The sequence below is a fragment of the Echiichthys vipera genome (assembly GCF_963691815.1).
Source record: "Echiichthys vipera genome assembly, chromosome: 6".
In the NCBI taxonomy this organism is placed as follows: domain Eukaryota; kingdom Metazoa; phylum Chordata; class Actinopteri; order Perciformes; family Trachinidae; genus Echiichthys; species Echiichthys vipera.
This window is the reverse complement of record NC_139831.1, coordinates 19,962,644-19,980,822: the sequence shown is the minus strand read 5'-3', so window position 1 is coordinate 19,980,822 and position 18,179 is coordinate 19,962,644. Positions and strand designations below refer to the sequence as shown.

The following is an 18,179-nucleotide window of genomic DNA, read 5'->3' as shown; positions in this document are numbered from 1 at the left end:
GAGGCTTCACTTACCACACTGAGACTACGACTGAAACCTGACGCGGGCGGTGAAGCCAGACGCCGCCATGTTTAGTGAGGGCAATCCTCTCCTCCCACTTTCTTAGCGTTCTGTGGAGGACTAAACATGATTTAAATGTATTCTTAACAAATCAATGCATAAATAAATGTATGAATAAATACAGGAATAAATAAAGAAAAATGCTGAAATAAAAAATAAATGAATTAACGCACGAATCAATGTATAAATAAATACAATGATGAACAAATGCATACATACATGAATACACAAATACATGCATAAACAAATGTACAAATAAATAAATAAACATGTATTTATAGCTTTGCATTTATTTCTACATTTGTGTTCATTTATTTCTGTGTCCATATGTTAATGAGGTAGGAGGTCCCATTTAGTCATGCATTTATTTATGCATTTATATTATATATATATATATATATATTTTTTAATTTATACATTTAGTTTCGTATTTATTTGTCGAGACTTAAGTCATGTTTAGCCCTCCTTACAGATGTTCCAACATATTTATTAAGCAGCACATCATTTATGATAGTTAAATAAATATGCTTTTGTTGTCATGCTGTCTGCAGACAGTCTCACGTTGAAAAAATGCAAATGTAACTGTAAAAATGATGGATGTAGGCTGGAGTTGAGGTATATATGTATATTTTTTCCACACATTCACACATGTAAGTAAGACAAAACATAAGAAAAACACATACTATGCGAAAATACATTTTTGTACAACTAACTCACAGACGATCATCTTATAAACTGTGTTGTTTTATGTTTTCATACAAAAGAGGCAGATACTCATAAGCACATGCCAATATTAATCAAGTCCATGTCAATATAGTAAACCAGCCAAAAATAATAAATTATCTAAAAATAAAGGCGCTATGAGAGGAGAAGAGAGGGGAGGGGGGCTTGTTTTACGTTTGTCTGTGACGCCTTCAAATGCTTTCAGAAATATTGCCATCGTAGGCTAAATGTGGCATTATGACCCATGCATGGACCCATTATAATATAATTACCACATAATTTTTACGTTAATAGTGTTTACGAGACTATAAAAAGGCAATTCCTTAATCGTTTTACTTGTTATCCGACAAACTTGATTCCCACCGGGTCGTAATTATGACAGTCGTCTTAAATCCGAGTTCACGTGGAACACGTGAATGCAGCGTCAGTGTCGGGGCTCTGTGTGTTTAGGACGTAAGATTTAGACACAGACACAGCTTCATCTACTTCAGGCTGCTGCCGCGTACACCGCACACAGTAGATTTGTTTAACCTCGGTTGTTTTAGTCTAAACAAACCATAATAATGGACGGACACGTTTGCAACATCCAGGTGCTCCTTCGGGCTGCTGAGTTTCTGGAGAGAAGAGAGCGAGGTAAGAGTTTTTGTCACGATAGCTGTCAGTCTAACGGGGAGGAAGTTGATTATTGTCAAAACAACAAAATGCACAATGAAGCGACTGCAACTATCCATGCAAGACATAACGTAGATACTTAATACAATGCAGCTATTCGAGAAATCCTTAAAAATCTCGCTTTAAGTTGAGTTGAGGCGAGCTTTCCCATTTGACTCAGTGACCTACATACCCGTCACATCATTGTACTCAAAGGCGCCAATCTGGATCAATTTGAATATGAGCCCCGGGCGGCGGTGAAAGCTCCTTACGGTGAACGAAAGTGAGACAAATACTATGCAGTTATTATTTACACACGGCAGGCATCGTATTGTGTTATTGTTGTGTATGAGGCTGCAGAAAGTAGTTGTATAATAGGTGGCGAGTGTGATGGCGCCAAAACACAAAACGTCCAGCTGATGACAGCAGTCGGCTGCTTTTGTCCTCCTCAGCTTAAAAAGTAGGGCGAGACAATAGACGAAGGGAATAACTGTGTATGTCGATGTGTAGCACTTTGGTTGACTCACGTTAACGATGGGGAAGATTTGCTTTTAACATTGATACGATTGAATTTCAGGCTATTTTCTTTCACAGCGGTGATGTATTTTTTTTTTTTTATGTATTCCTGCACAGAGGCAGAACATGGATATGCTTCAGTCCTGCCTCTCAGCCCAGATCACTCTGACAAGAGAAGCAAACAGAAGAGCAAAAAGATATCTGCTGCTGGTGGTGGAAATAGGTGAATACATTGCATAACAGACAACTGACAAGAGGGTGTGGTTGTGAAATTTCAATTTGACAAAGAACTAGTTTAACACCTCACAAAAGCATGAACAGATACAAACATGGCCATGCCGCAGTTTCTTGTCATGCATGTATTTAATATCTTAACAAACTCTCTTTCTGTCTGTAGGTCGGTTCACAACGAGCTGGAAAAAAACAGGTAAGGAATATTTTGTCATGATAAACAATGATATCCCATTTTCTGTTTATCGTAGCAAAATACACTTGTTATTGTGATCACAGTTTGAGAGAGTAAGCAACAATCACCCTATCTTCACTTGGATTAACAGCGTCTGTTGTCTGTTGTTGTCCTTTTGTAGACGAGCTCAGCTGAGGCACTGCCTGGAGCAGCTCAAGAAGCAAGTCCCTCTGTCGTCCGACTCAATGAGGAACACCACGCTCAACCTGCTGAGGCGAGCCCAACTCCACATAAAGGTAGGCACGAAACCATAGCATCATACTGATAGAAGTCCTAGTCGAGAGTTATTGTCCCGTTTGTGTGGATTTCCCAACGGCACTCGGTTGTCTCCAAATGCTTACCTGAGGGTTTTACGCTACTTTTTTAGTACACCGCTCACTTGTCTGTCTCTCTGCTTCCTCATCGCAGAAGCTGCAGGAGCAGGATGAGCGCGCAGAGAAGATGAAGGGCCGCCTGCGCTGGGAGCAGAGAGAGCTGCGGGTTCGGCTGGAGCAGCTGCAGAGAGGCTCAGAGAGGATGAGGAACGACAGTCAGGGGTCGACCATGTCGTCCGAGAGGTCGGACTCAGACAGAGGTACGTCTGTCAGACACAAGAAGGGTCCCACCTAGGCACAGGCACAGTAATGCTTAGCCTTGCTTTCTAGCTTAAAGTGTGATGAAAGGTTTTGTTTCAAGAAGTGCAACCTGTGATTATTTTGAGCATTATTCTCTGACATTCAAACCAAGGTTATTCTAGTAAATTAAAAGTGAAACTTAAATGAAAATAAGCAGCGAAAAATATTTTTAGTGAACTGAAACAAAACAAAAACTTAACTGAAGGGATATTGCCTGGTTACAACAACAAATTAGAGTACAAATGAAAGTAAATTCATTTCAGTTGAACTTTTTCAGCTAATATTTCACTTCTGAAAAAAGGAAGCCACGTCGATTTCTGTCGACTCTTGTAACGTCGAACCACACAAAATGAACGGACTTGACATTCCAGGAGATGACGCTGTTATTTACATCGGACACTAAAGTAGCATGAAGATTAAACACTAAGCAATTCTCCTAACATGTAAGTTTTATGTGTATGTAGCTAGACATTGTACCTGGCAACTTAACCTTCTTTTTTTTTTTTTAAAGAAGAATGAAATTAAATATCTTAAAGCTAAACCTTTTAAAAAAACAAAAAAAACAATTATAACCTTGAGTCAAACCACTTTAATTCTGGTCTTAATGGGAATTGGGAGTTCCAGAAAAGGCTATATGCATAAAGGCTTTTTCTTAATCATACAAATGGTCTCTCTTACATTTTGTTGTCATACAAATTCTATTGTGCAAATTAATAATTTAAAGTTAAATCATTTAAATAGTTGAGTTTTTTTGTTTTACACCTCTGAAGAGTTGAGATACATCGAACATTCATTTGATATTCTGTGATTTTATTCTGTGTGTGTGATAGTTTCTCATATTTCCTTCCGCTAATGGATTTGACCTTTTTTTTTTTACCTCACAGAGGATGTGGAGGTTGATGTGGAGAGCATCGTGTTTGACTGTGTGGACTCTGACGGACTGAGCATTACGCACACTGATGCCGACCACTGTTACTCCAGCATGGACAAAGCCTGGCTATGACAGCAGTAACACGGTATCACATCTATTGTCACCGGGTGCATAGGAAGAGGAGAAAAACATTCCAAAATCAAGCCAACACAGGAAGAGGGAGCATGAAGAAATGTTACTGTACAACTAAAAAAAGTATTTTTTTTGTTACAAAAGGAATAATTTCTGACATTCTTCTTGCAAATGATGTCAGACTACAACGTAAACCACAATGATATTAATGAGCTGTGTTCATTTGCACTGAATAGCAGTAAAAAAAATTCACTGGGCTGGGGTGGAACATTATGCATATATATATATATATATTTTCTGGCATCATTAATGGCATTTCTTTCCTCAGCCACGACGTGTCTGTAACTTGATGATTCTGTTCTACTCATTCATCTTTATCAATTTGTCTTGACAGGCTTTTAAAAGAACCAAATAAGTGCTTTTTATTCAAACCTCTTAACTTATTCTTTACCACACTATGTCTATACCGAATTCTGCCTTAAATCAGATTTGGTCTAGTATTCCGTACAGCTTTCCGTTAGCACTAAGTTAATATTTCAGAAATGCCACGTGTAGCATGCACTTAAACATTAATCTGTGCTATGTTTTGTATTGTTCTATTATGTGAGTTCCGTCATGTATTTTTTTCTTCTGTTGCACAAAACGTCCACACATTGCACTTGTTTTGTCTCCAAAAGATTATGGGTATATATCAAAACGAAAACAGTGAACAGAAATGAACTGGTCATATTTGCACATCGATATCTGGTAATTAAGTGACTGTGGCAAATATTAATTTGACATATTTTTACACAATTCAGTCTGTGATCAAGTGCAAGAATTGTGATGCCTGTATTATGTGAGAGCCTATGGAGAGAGCGGTGCTACTTAGAAGTGTTCATTATCACCACTGTACACTTCACTGCTTGTGCATATAAATGTCAATTATGCATGCAAGAAATTCACCAGTCAGACAGGTCATGTCTACTTGTAGTAATTATGCAACTTATGCTTTATTACAAGTATATCATTTTCATTGCTATATATTTAATAATTGAAGGTGCTTTTTCCCTTCACTTTTGTATATGCAAGATGCCTTATTACCTTTTTAATAGTATGTATGCATTCATCTGTCTCTCCGCCCAGCAACATAATGTAGCATTTTTGTAATGGTGTAAGCTTTTTTTTATTGAATAAATATTTTCTATATTTATGAGCTGCTTCTGATCATTTGTATCTTTTCATTGGCTATGATGAAACTCAAACTACCAACTTCCTTTATGCTTGTGATCCCGTGAAAGTACTGCCTGTTTGTGAGCCGTCTCCACAATAGTTCTCTCTCTCAAACACATCAAAGATCTAACTTTCCCTTTAGTAATTGGCAAACGTATTGTTTTCACAGAATCGGTGCCTTTATGTTGATGTGTGTATCGATTTGTTCCTAGCTTTGAAACTTTTTGAATATAAAGGCATCAGTTTTTCCATTATACTCCTTTGCGGTCAACAGCTAGTGCTACCCACCCCCCAAAACCTTCACCTTCTTCAATGTATTACCCCTTATCGTGTATAAGTTTACATTATTAAAGATAAAACGTTCATTTTAATGCATTGGTTCAGCATCCCACTCATATGTAGGCTATGTAAACTATATAACAGAAATGTGATTTGATTGCACTGATTTATTTTTTTTCCTGAGCAAGTTGCAGAGTTCCCACTTCTTTTCCCATTGTCCCACAGAACGGTTTATGGTCCAGTTCAGAGAGTAGCTACCCGGTGGTCAAGACTTGTGTCATTTATTGACATCGTCATTTGAGACAATGATTCCTGCTCATTCACCGATCGTCCCACTTATGTTTTGAGCGACTGTAACAGGCAACGTGAGCAGTAACCTACCCTACGATAACAGCAAGTAAACAGGTAGTATGAGTGGGAAACAGGGATGAATGAGCGTTTGGTACGTTCGACTGGCGGACCAGGTATTTACCACACACTAAAAAAAAAGGTCATTAAAAAAATATTTGTTTATTTTTGCCCATCACTAAACCCCTCAGATTCATCCTGCAGCCCCTTCTGGGTGTTCGGTCCCCAGGAGATTTCACTTATTCAAAGACATCACAGCATGATGGTTATAAAGGAACCGTCCATTTATTGACAAGATGATATTTAACTGATACAGTAAGAGCACATTGTTGCAAGGGTTGCATCACCAGACCTAAGTTGAATGTAAATTACAAGGTAACATGTTTGCCTTTATACACACATTCTTAAAAATAGGTGAAGACAATGATGTCAACTGCAACCAGATCTTACTACAAGTTAGTATAAGTTCTTCTCATTGTGCTATGACTGCCCACAATATGGACACTTGTCCAGTCAGGGAACTTCAACTTGAAGCAATCAGTCTTGGTGGGATGATTAAGCTGTGATTGGTGACACTGACTAAAAGATAGCATGATTATGACAAAACATAAAACTGCAGTAAATCATAAAAAAGGATTTGCATTAACGACAGGGGTTAAAACAAGAAATGATTTGTGGGCCTGGAAATTTGTCCAGGAGGAAATGTGTACAGTGTATTGAATATTATACGAATATAAAACTGCTCTATGCCTGAAATCTTTAAGGCCTGTAATAAGGTATTTCATGGTAAGCTTCCCTTATCTTATGAACAAAAAGCTGTCAATAATCAGAATTATTACAAAGTAACATGACATAGTGTTAAGGAACAGAGTAAAAGGTAAACATTGTTGATGGGCACAAAGGTTGAACAAAAGGTAGGTAAGTGCTATATAATTATTACATGGCACCCATACTGATGGTACAGTAAATGCTGAGATGATCTGGTATCAAAGGTACAATATATTCCCGGAGGCTGGAACAGGCTCTTGAACCCAGCTCAGGCCTTTTATGGTCCACCCACCATTTCAGCTGTAGGCTTCCTCATAGAGGTCAGGTGTCTACCTATGACCAGGATCGATTTGTCTTACCCCAATGCTCAACTGAACCATGAGGGGAGGGTAAAGATAAATCTGTCCCAGTGTCAGTGGCAAAAGAAGTGATGATCTATGCAGCTCCCCATCACACATATTGTTTTTTCTGGGCCTGTGAGGCGAGGTCTTTGGCTTTCTCCTTAGCTGCCAGTGCCGTCTCTCTTGCTCGCTCCGTAGCAGTTTCTGTTAAGGTTCTAGATGGAGTTTCACCTACAAAAGTCATAACATATGGGTTATAATATCAGTGGAGATACATGTAGTGTATATACATGTAGTTCTAGAAAACCTATGCCATCGCTTCATAGTTCTGAATTGTGTGAAACTACAAACATTTGCATAACATTTGAATATTCATATAATTGTGTGCCATTGACAAGGATTTTTGCTTTGACAGGAAACGTGTGGTCGATACAATTGAAATACCAAACAAATATATTTTACTTACCTTTATTTTTTTTACAATTTTACAGATTTTAATACACAGACAGTCTTCCTATAAATGCAAATCATAGGCCAGTAAGTGAAGAGCTTTTTCTTAACTGTACTGTTTCTTATGAAACCAAATTTGTCCATCTTGTACTTTACAACTGCTAACCTGAATCCTAACAATCTGACTAGCATCACAGTGCTTGTGCTTCTTAATCGTTCCTTTTTTATTGCAAGTATTTTGACTTATCTATGAAAAAAAAGCATGTGTTGCTAGTCAAATAAACACTGCCTTTGTTCCAGCAATTAATGCAATGCACTAGTTATTGATGTAGTTTCAAGTCTAAATCAAAAATTGATCGAAATAGACTTTCAATTTCAATTATTGAAATCAGAAGCACGATGGACAATTCCTCCATTTTAAAATAATCATTTAAATATGAACATATGGCCTCAGTGTGGTACAAAAAAGTATGGCGGTCATATCACACGTAGTATCATGTAGCCCATCGTTTTAAAGAAGAACTTGAAATGCAAATGTGTTGTCATGGCATAAAACCAATGATCTGTTGACCTTTACAAACCAAGACTCCATAGCCTTTCCACTTATACGGCATAGCTGTCAGTGTTGGGAAAAAATTTTAAAAATCAAAAACTGAATGGAATCATGACCTTAAAATTGGAAGTTGAATCACAGATAATCGTGACACCCCTATACTGATGTAGTTATTGGTGACAATTTACCTTGCATTTTGGACAGCACATATTCAAATCCTTTCATGGTCTTTGTAACACTGGCCTTGAACCTTGCCAGACCAAATTCCTGGAAAGAAAAGACACAAAGTAAACTAACACAAAAACACTCAGAGACGGTAATGGTGTCAACAACCTATATCACATACTAACATACGTTCTCAGAGTGTGAGAACAATAAAAGACCACTCTGATATTTTCAGAAATCTTTCAGCCACATAGGTGTTGGCAGACAGTTTCAGCTGTTGCATCTTAAAAAAGATAGGTGGATCCACACCACTTTCCCTGAGCTGTTAGGTTGTGTGGCACGCCACTTTACTCTACTGACCTGTATAGCTCTAGAGAGTCCATAGACCGTGGTAGAGATCCAAGCTTCTCTTTTTATCTCTGTCCAGCTGCTATTGTCAGGATTAATTTGGTACTTGCATCGCTCTTCCACAGACTAGGACAGAAAGGAAAAAACAAACAAAAGCAACATGAGGTCATGTTATTACTTTGTGCAATGCTGGGTGCCTATGGAAGCTAACACTGGGATACCATGAGCCGAGCGTGGCTGATGTTCCATGTGAGCGTGGTCATGGTCCTTTTCTGAGGGTCCACAATAGAGTCCTCAATGATGTATGCTGAGCTGGCCATGTGCTTCGGAAGGTACCGCTCCATCCAGCGAGGCGCTCGGCTTGTTTTGGTTAAAAGACGTCTGGAAATGAGGCAGTTGGTTGGGGTAACCTCTCGGAAAATGATGTCCTCAGTCAAAACATGGTTACTGTGGGAGAGACAGAAAGCTAAAGATCAAGACAACACAAAACCTCTGGGCTATGTAGGGCCTATAAATACTTTCTGACAATTTATCATCTTTAAGTTCATACAATGTCACAAAATAATAAATTTGCATTATTACACTAAGAGAAACAGCAAATATTCACAACTGTGCAGCTGGAATAAGTGTTAGTCATTTATTTAAATGTTTGCCTGTCGATTAATTAATCAACTAATCATTTTAGCTATAATATGTAACCACAGCGATGCTGGCTGGGCAAACATCTACACTACTTCAGTGGTGGTGGAAGACATATTGAGAACATTTTGTAAATTTTAAAAGTTAAAAAACAACAATCTGGTGAACTTTGAGAGCAAAATTAAGAGACAAAATCTAAGGGCTTTGTGCTTTGGAAAACATTTTTTTTGCTCTAGTAAACAACTGAATCATACATAATTGGTTCACGTTGGGGAATCTGTTAGAAGAGACATCATGGAAAGTGCATCTTACAAGTAACAAGAATAATAGAGAGTATGTAGTTTCTTCTTGTATTATTTTTCCTGCAAATCTACTGCATCACACTCCAGGCCATGAGGTGGTGTTAATGCATTTATAATTTGGTCCGCAAACTGCCATTAAACCACAAAGAAGATTTGAATGGTGATGAATGGGTGAACTTCTTTTCGAGTGACGGAGAGATGATAAAGTGGCTGATGTTATGCTGATAATGTATAGTGCTAGATTTAGCTAAAATAAATTCTAAAGAAAATGTCAAAAAAATAAACGGATTGGTGATTGTGTTATTGTACTTCTACTGACTTTACTCTATCCAAAGAAGGCAGCCAGCCTTTATCCATGGCAGTGTGTAGCCAGTGTGCGGCTTGCTGAGGTTATATGGAGTAAGACAGCTGTCAAAAAGATGTGTCCATGATTAAAAGATTTGTCCGTGATTCTAACCATTCGTATTCGTAAATAAAAAAAGTTATACACAAAATTCTGCTTTGAGTACAACTCTAATTTCTACAACTAGTTCAATTACTTTACCCCGTGACCTGCCTGTGACCTATGTGATGTCATTTCAAAACTTTTTCACAGGGGAGACTTCGTAGTCATAGAAATTAGAGTTGTACTCTAATTATTAGAGTTTAGATTCATACTCACATAAAAACAGTTCTAACCCATACAGTTTCTCAGACTTGTGTATGACAGCAGAAGTTTGTGTACAACTTTTTTATTTAAGAATACGAATGGTTCAAATCACAGACAAATCTTTTAATCATGGACACATCTTTTTGACAGCTGTCTTACTCCGGGGGTTAGTGCCCCTAAAATTTCTGGTTGCGCACCTAAAATTTTCAGTTGGGGACCACAGTGCTCCTAGTGAAAAAAGATAGTCTGGAGCCCTGGATAGCATCCTAAACAGTATGCTGAGAGTGAATTGGCGAGGAGACCGCACCACAGCCAGCAGAGGCAACAGTTAGCTTTAGGTAGCTTTTTGTTAAATGTCCACTGTACTGGTACACTGATTAAAATCTGTTCACAAGCACTGAATGTACAGCAATCAGTGGTCCGGTACGCAGTACCCCCACTTCTAGACTTTTCTCGGCATTCTCAGACTTCTCACAAGCTCCCAGAACCCTTTACTTTTCTCTCCAAATATGTTAAACTACATTACCCAGGGCGCACTATGTGATGCTTGCCTCTCTGCTCTCACCGTTATATAATATAAAAAAATATTTAAATTATAATTAAAAAATTACAATAAATCATATGGTGATGTAAATTGAGCTACACAGCAGTATATAAAAGTAATAAAAATGTGCCCTACCTTTTATCAGCTGCAACGTGATATTTACATTAATCAATCAATTATAATCTAATGATATTTAGATTTGACTTGAAGTAAAATTTGCAGCTAATAATTTTGTACTTTTACTTAAGTAACATTTTGGATGCAGGACTTTTACGACAGTGTGGTATTGCTTCTTTACTGCTGCGTACTTCTTCCACCACGAAAATCAGCATTTTCTCTGAGTGTCTTTTATTCACTGTAGAAATTTGGAATGTAGTACTGCCTGATAAACACGGCAACAGGTGATTAAGGGGAATACTGGCTCTTTTCCCCCTCACTTAAAGCACTGACAGTAATGCTGACCAATGCTACTGCTCCTCAAGAACAACAGAAGTTTCCCAGCTGCTGAGTGGAGTGACAGGGGTTCTGGTGTTGTATTTTCTGTTGATTATGAAACTGTTTTCTACGTAATTAATGGAAAAGACAGCGTGTCATATTCTATATGCTAACATGTTGAATATGTAGAATTATAAGGGAATAGCATCTGAAATGTAGTGGAGTAGAAGTATTAAGCACCATGAAATAAAAGATATTGAACTAAAGTAGCTCAAAACTATGCCCAAGTACACTAAAACATGCTTAAACACTCTTTTCACCACTGTTGATCTTTATCAAATTAGAGACCAAATCCCAACTATTCAGCAATGCGATTTGGAAGGTAAACGCGTAACCAGACTAGTACTTCACTCATCACCCTCACCTGTAGGGGTTGGGATATCGTTGCCAGAAGGCAACACAAACTTGGTCCCAGGTGCTTTTGAGCAAACCTGCGCAGCAGTAATACTTCACCATTGTTCCCTGTGTTTACTCCGGAGGTACCCTGCAGGAATTAAAATAAAAGCGTGTTAGTTTACTACACTTATATAACTAACTTTTCAAATAAGCAGGGTGACCCCAAGGCCAGTATGTCAAGCGGTTTTAACATTAAAAAGTTTGACTGGATATGCATTAAAGATATCTGTAATTCTGTTTTTCCTAGTCAAAAAGATAATTTCAGAGATGTCCACAGAGTCAGTCTTACTAGCACAAATGACATCACTTTTATCGTTAATGTGTATTGGGCTTTAATTTTCTAGATATAATAGTTATCCACAATTACATTCTAGATATCGGTAATGTACATTGTGGATATCTGTAATGTAACTCTTACTAGGAAAAACTCCAATTGTTACAAGTCATACTTTTAATTTCAGATATCCATAAGATAATTCTGACTAATACATTCTGACTATTAAAAATAACCAACTGCAGTTTTATCAGTAAGAATTACATTGCCAATATCCAGAATGTTCATTCTAGATATCTAAAATGTGATTGTGGATAGCTAGGATTGAAAGCCCAATACATGAATGGCAAACGTGACATTATTTGTACTAGTAAGAATAACGTTGAGGATATCTGAAATGACAATTGTACATATAGGAATAATATCATTGTCGATATCTGTAATGATCATTCTGACCAGGAAGAACTGAATTACAGATATCTGCCATACGTATCCAATGTCGCTATTAGCCTAAGTGTTAAAACCGTTTACCATAAAGTGAACGACGCAGCACCAGTTTCGACGACTGGTCATGTTTGTTTTGTACTTAAGTGTTAACAAGCAAGACAAATTATTTACAGAAAATATAATAATACTACTTATTAATGATTTAGGCTCGTTTAAATATGTTATACATCTAAAATCCTAGCCGTTGACAGAGACCCACATTCACCCGAACTTTCCAGCCAAACGCTCAGCCGGGCTAACGCTCCGTGACAGCTGTCAGTCAGGTATAACAAATATACACACTTTACAAATAACACAGAGCCTTCTAATGTCTAATTTGTTAATAACCTTATTTACATTCTTAACACGGAATGATGAATATTTCAACAGCAAGCGGCTAACACCTCAAATTTGTCACATCCATGCTCGTTAGCTTCCTCGTTAGCATGAGCTAGCCTAGCATGAAGCAAACCTTATCAGTGAATGACACAGTATGACTTAGTTATGGCCCAGATATATATGTAACCGACACCCAATGAGCACACTGATGCGTTATAGATACAAAGGCTGTTACCTGTATGGTGACAACATTCAAAAGGGCAGTATTTGCATGTTATATTCCTGTCGGTACCAAAGGTCGGCACCGAGAAATCAAGCCAGACGTCACTCGAACTAGAGGGAAGGTCAATCATCGACGTCACATCCGGTAATGTGTAAATGCCATCTGCACCACGAGAGGGCAGCAGGAGATTGTACAAAAATGCACGTTTGTTTTCTGGCGAGTGGATTTTGATCAGACATTTTGAGTGACATCTTTAAGGCTGCTGCAACCTGTCTTCAACTCCAGAGTAAAAAAACAAAACAACAACAACATTATAATCATTTACATGAAGTTGTCTTGCTATTTTTTTGGAGATCCCCCTTCAGTATGCCAGACTTTGGGACAGATGTGTAATCTTACTGCATAGCCTACTAAAATCATCCTTAAAAACATCTCCAGAATGCAGCGAAATCCTTCACACTTTGGCCCTAATGCCCAAAGAGAGGATAATGGTGAATGCAATGTTGTTGTCTGCTTCTAAAAAGGCTTAGAGTTTCCATAATAATAATTTTCAATGCAGGAAAATAGGCAGGAAATCAGAAATGTGGGTGTCAAAAGCAAGCAATAGAAAACCAATACATATGTTCTTTGCTGTAAAATGAATCACACTGCATAAGCCACGTTTGTAAGGTTGTTTATTTAATGCTTTATTGGATGTTATTTGTACCCACTGGTTCTTTGTGTTGAAAATTAAGTCTGAATGATTATATGACTTTGCTCACCACAAATTTGTGAAAATATGCATTGCTTCTATTTTTCCTTCTATGTAGACTGTCTTCTCATCCATGGACGGGATTTCCAGCTGTCAGGTTCAGAGAGTTGAAGTTGATCTTTCCTGTATTACCGTAGAGGGTACATGCTACAGGCTACTACCAACAAATGTTTTGAGCAGTTTATGTATGGATACATTTTGTAATATACCATTTCCATTTTCACTCTGCACCCAGGCAGGATCTGACATTTATCTTTTTCATTCCTTACTTTCAAGCCAAGGTCCCTTTATTTGACAAACAAAACATAATTTCTTCTGATGTTTAAATCAACTCTCAGAGTTGTGTGCCCAGAGGCCATTTGGTTAATAATGTTCCTGTGTTTATTAGTAAAGGACCCCCAACAAAGGACACTTTAGAAGTGTGTTAAGTTGTATGTTTTGTCTTCTTCCATATCCCTTTTTTAACCTATCCTCAAAGCAGCTCAATAACTCTCACTTCAAACAGTTCAGTGGTTTTCGATCCCATTCTTTTGGAGCCTGAATCCTGCTGGCCCATCTAATCAGGAACAGCTGCTTGTCAGGTGAACACATTAACTTCCTGGTTGGACAGATAATACCTCCTCTGGGTTCCTTGGACGGAAATTGAATGTTAGTCGGCTAGAAAGATGGACTTAATCCAAAATGCAGCATTTGGATTAATTAAGTGAAAATCATCCAACTGTTTTGAACAGCCAACAAACAGAAAAACAAGTGTGGAAAAAGAAATGTATTCATTCAGTCACAATAATCACCTTCTCTCCCTCCCTCAAGTATGAACATATTTATAGCCTCAGGTGATGTATGCAATAGAGGGCATAAAATAATTGCCCATTACTTACCATTAAGAGTTATGCATTTACAGGAGACACATTATACATTGTACCGAGTTAATCAACAGCCTAGTAAACATCTTAAGCAACACATGTATTTTCACAAGTACCATCACAAAGGAAAGAAGAACTTTACATAAAGCAATCTGCATGCAAAACGTTGAGCCCTCTCCAGTGACAGATAATCAAGATCTGGCCATTCAAGGCAAAAGGCTACTTTTAAAACACAAGCACCACAAACCAGAGGTACTTTCAATGTGTTCAGTCCCATCCTACAGGCTTTTTTAAAATTGTATTCATCTCATACAGCGGTAGGAGGGTGTCCGCCATTACGTCCATTCAGAGTCAGCCTTCTTGAGGAGCGAGTCCTGAACGAGCCCTCGGGGTGGAAGGAATCTGGCTTATCCTCACAACGGAAGACCATGAGAAACCCATTCCTGTAGTTTTTATTCATCCACCCGTACAGTAGAGGGTTGGTAAAAGTTGAACACATAGCTATGATATGGAACACTGTGTATATCAGTTTGTACTCCTTAAACCTGAGCACTAGGTCCAGATCACTGGCCAGCTGAAACACATGGAACGGCAGCCAGCAGATAGCAAACACCACCACCACCAGCGCCAACATCTTGGTGGTCTTTTTGCGGCGGTTGATGCTGTCCTTACGACTGGATGGGCTGATATGATTCTTCAGTTTAACCCAGATGCAGATGTAAGCATAACTGATGATGGCTAAAGGAAGAATGTACTGTAGGAGCAGCATTGAGAGGCTGTAGATGACTCCATCCCTGCTGGTCCCATGAGGCCACTTCTCAGAGCAGACAGCAATGCGCAGGTTGATGGAAGGGATCTCTTCGTGGCGGTACTCTCTGAAGATTGCCAAAGGCGCTGCCAGGACAGCAGACATAGTCCAGGTGAATGCCATGATGAGGAAGCTAGAGTGCCACGTGAGGCGCCGGCCAAGGTGGAAGACAATGCAGCGGTAACGCTCCAGAGCGATGACAGTCATGGTCAGGATGGATACATGTACACTCAAGGCCTGGGAAAAGGGCACCATGTGGCACAGCACAGCCCCAAACTTCCACTCATCTAGCAGAGTGTAAACCAGAGTGAAGGGCAAGCAGAGAGTGTCCACCAGGAGGTCTGCCAGGGCCAGATTAGCTATGAAGAAGTTGGTCACTGTCCGCATGTTTCTGTAGCGAATAATCATGTAGATGACAAGAGCGTTTCCCAGCAGCCCCAGCAGAATAATTAGGGAATAGGCTGTGATCAGGGTGATCTGGACTCCGATGTGCTTCGTGATGTCAGTGTGGAAACCAGGTGGGTATAAACCCATACTGTTGTTGAACCATGGGTCGGTTTCACCAGCCTCCCCTTCGCTTGTGCTGTTGGATATGTCCGGTGGGCTCATTTTATCAGTAGATGCCAGACTGAGGCACCTGAGGAGAGAAAACATACACATACAATGAAATAATTTTCTGGCACATAGTATTCCCAAAAAGCTATGAAAAAGGCAATGGTAGTAATTGTGGGAAAAAAAACTTGAACTTATTTATTTCCCACTTTTCAATCTAATTTAGAATTCCCAACATGCCTGATTTACATTTTGTCACTGCCAACATCAATTTTGGATACACGTAGCATCACCAGTCACTTGACTTCACCAGGAGGGTGTGCTTTGTACTTCCTAATGTATCCTCCTCTGTGCAGGTGTCCCAAAAAAAATGTATGAGCTTCTGAAGCAGTGACATTAGACCTCAGTCACTTATTTTTGCTCAAAGACAGAGGTACCTGAGCCCTGCTGGATATTCCATCCTGGGTCTCTTTGGTGGTGGGCTGCTATTTTGACATCCTGATTACCTCTCCCTCTCTTTATGCTATACGAAACCTGCAACGAACAAGTAATTTATTCTGAGGGTCTCCTTCTCAGCGTGGAATAAACTGCAAGAGCTTTGACAAACTTTCAAGTTCTAATGGAATCGTACTAAACAGAAACTATTTCAGTATTCTCTTCATATCAACCAGAAGAGGTGGTTTGCATTTTAAATGTCACACTGTTATCAAATCCATTTTGTATTTAACTCGAGAGTAATGGAAGCAGCGTAATTTAGACGACAAAGGATTCTCTAGTTCATGCAGACTAATTTTTGGAACCAAAGTGGATGTTTTCAAAAAAGCTAAGAAAAAGAAATGTGCATCTCAGTAACGGATGATAAGCAATAGAAAATCAGCTCCTTTTGTTCACATTTGTTACAAACGCGTCCAAAAAATCAGACCATATTTTTACCTGGAGCTGTTTGTATTGAGACATATTTCCCTCATAGCCGGGGTAGCAGTACTTGGTTGAAGCATTCATTTTTTTTCAAGGGACATGAACAACTGTGCCATTATAAAGGCTAAAGGAAAATGATGAAGGAAGTAATGTGACTGGGAGAAGTCAGGCAGTTCAAAGCTACATCATTACCGACTGCTCTCACACAGCCTGCATCTCATAAAGGGGATTATGTGTGTGTACAGTGTTGGCACAAGTTATACAACCAATTGCTAGAAAGAAAAATATTTTCTCTTTTCAGTACTTTCTACAGTTCATTATGTTGTCAGTATGTCAGTTTACCTGTGCGAGGTTTTAAGCTTGTGCTCAAAAGGAGAACATTTTGTCACGGCATTTATAAAAACGACTCTCACTTTGACTCAGTCACCAACATATCTTCATTAAGCGGAGGCATGCTAATTACATTAAGTGACAGTAAACTCAGCCAAAGTTTGTCCACAAATCCAACACTGATTTCTAAGTGTTAAAATGAGACACCTTTGCCGTTTTTGAGCACTCACAGCAGGCCTGAATCGAAGGTTTTTGTGGCTGCCACACATTTTCTCAAGTTTTCTTTGTGGAATTACTGAGGCAAACAGGACACCAAACAGGACACATCAAGATCATCCCTTTGGTGACAGACGCTGTTTGGTTGCTCTGGGGATCCTGTTGACTATTTTTTGACAGACTATGAGACACACTAAAGTTTACTGACATCTGTGCCTTTTCAGTCATTTATTCACAATTGAATATGTTGAATATATAAGTTTTATCACAACACATATATCTGTTGTTGGGACAATGATACAATATATATTGCTAACACAGAATTTGGTTTAATTCAAAGGCCTGTGATCCACATTAGACATATCATTTAACACAATCACTTACACATTTATATCAAGTCACAAAAGCAACAAAAATATAATTTGACAATTTTATTACTGAGCTCTTCCGGACACTTAAATGAAAAACAAACTATACTATTTCTTATAATAAAACGAGTAAATATAAAGCGTGAATTTCAAAATAAAGGCGTATCTTAAAAATCGTATGTATCGATCTTTTCACTTTGCATTCATGTTATTGGATTGATGATCACTGAATATATCGATACAGATGGGTTTGTTATTACACCCCAAATATGGAAAACATGTTATTTTGCTGCATTACTGTGGTGCTTTATCGTCATATTTATCTATGCTACGTGAATCATTGTCTCCAAGCAGCAAAAAGCCTAGACAACAAGTGTGTCTGTGTGTGCGTGCGTGCGCGCGCGTGTGTGTAATGTGATGTGATGTATTTCTAAGTAGATGTGCATTTCACAATCAAAAACATCAAAACTAAACACAAGCATTCTTACAGTTTCTGGGTCACTGCAGATTTAAGTACACATTCAAATAA

The 18,179-nt window shown here is 38.5% G+C and overlaps 3 protein-coding genes across 3 annotated transcripts; 1 reads left to right on the top strand and 2 right to left on the bottom strand.

The window, feature by feature from the left end:
* The first annotated feature begins 1,280 nt into the window (after positions 1 to 1,280).
* On the top strand, positions 1,281 to 4,439 carry mxd3 (MAX dimerization protein 3). The gene is made up of 6 exons (XM_083914833.1): positions 1,281 to 1,416; positions 2,068 to 2,173; positions 2,348 to 2,377; positions 2,538 to 2,652; positions 2,825 to 2,990; positions 3,915 to 4,439. The coding sequence occupies exons 1-6, from the start codon at positions 1,347 to 1,349 to the stop codon at positions 4,031 to 4,033; spliced, it is 606 nt and encodes a 201-aa protein (XP_083770959.1). The 5' UTR covers positions 1,281 to 1,346; the 3' UTR covers positions 4,034 to 4,439.
* A 1,795-nt stretch (positions 4,440 to 6,234) lies between these two features.
* prelid1a (PRELI domain containing 1a) lies at positions 6,235 to 12,955 on the bottom strand. Its single transcript, XM_083915249.1, has 6 exons — positions 12,857 to 12,955; positions 11,491 to 11,610; positions 8,719 to 8,944; positions 8,510 to 8,623; positions 8,173 to 8,251; positions 6,235 to 7,212 (listed from the first exon to the last, which is right to left on the bottom strand). Exons 2-6 carry the CDS (start codon positions 11,580 to 11,582, stop codon positions 7,091 to 7,093), a joined length of 633 nt encoding a protein of 210 aa, XP_083771375.1. The 5' UTR covers positions 11,583 to 11,610; positions 12,857 to 12,955; the 3' UTR covers positions 6,235 to 7,090.
* A 1,810-nt stretch (positions 12,956 to 14,765) lies between these two features.
* Positions 14,766 to 15,875, bottom strand: npy7r (neuropeptide Y receptor Y7; the record flags this gene model as incomplete). Its single annotated transcript, XM_083915748.1, has 1 exon — positions 14,766 to 15,875. The coding sequence occupies one exon, from the start codon at positions 15,873 to 15,875 to the stop codon at positions 14,766 to 14,768; it is 1,110 nt and encodes a 369-aa protein (XP_083771874.1).
* Between the last annotated feature and the right edge of the window lie 2,304 nt (positions 15,876 to 18,179).

Bases quoted from the DNA above. Each gene is read 5' to 3' on its own strand.
- prelid1a (XM_083915249.1), bottom strand. From the start codon at position 11,582: ATGGTGAAGTATTACTGCTGCGCAGGTTTGCTCAAAAGCACCTGGGAC. The intron at 8,945-11,490 runs GTGAGGGTGATG...TCTCTCCCACAG, and splicing joins CGATATCCCAACCCCTACAG to TAACCATGTTTTGACTGAGG. The intron at 7,213-8,172 runs GTAAATTGTCAC...TGACTTTTGTAG, and splicing joins TGTGCTGTCCAAAATGCAAG to GTGAAACTCCATCTAGAACC.
- mxd3 (XM_083914833.1), top strand. From the start codon at position 1,347: ATGGACGGACACGTTTGCAACATCCAGGTGCTCCTTCGGGCTGCTGAG. The intron at 2,174-2,347 runs GTGAATACATTG...TTCTGTCTGTAG, and splicing joins GCTGCTGGTGGTGGAAATAG to GTCGGTTCACAACGAGCTGG. The intron at 2,991-3,914 runs GTACGTCTGTCA...TTTACCTCACAG, and splicing joins GAGGTCGGACTCAGACAGAG to AGGATGTGGAGGTTGATGTG.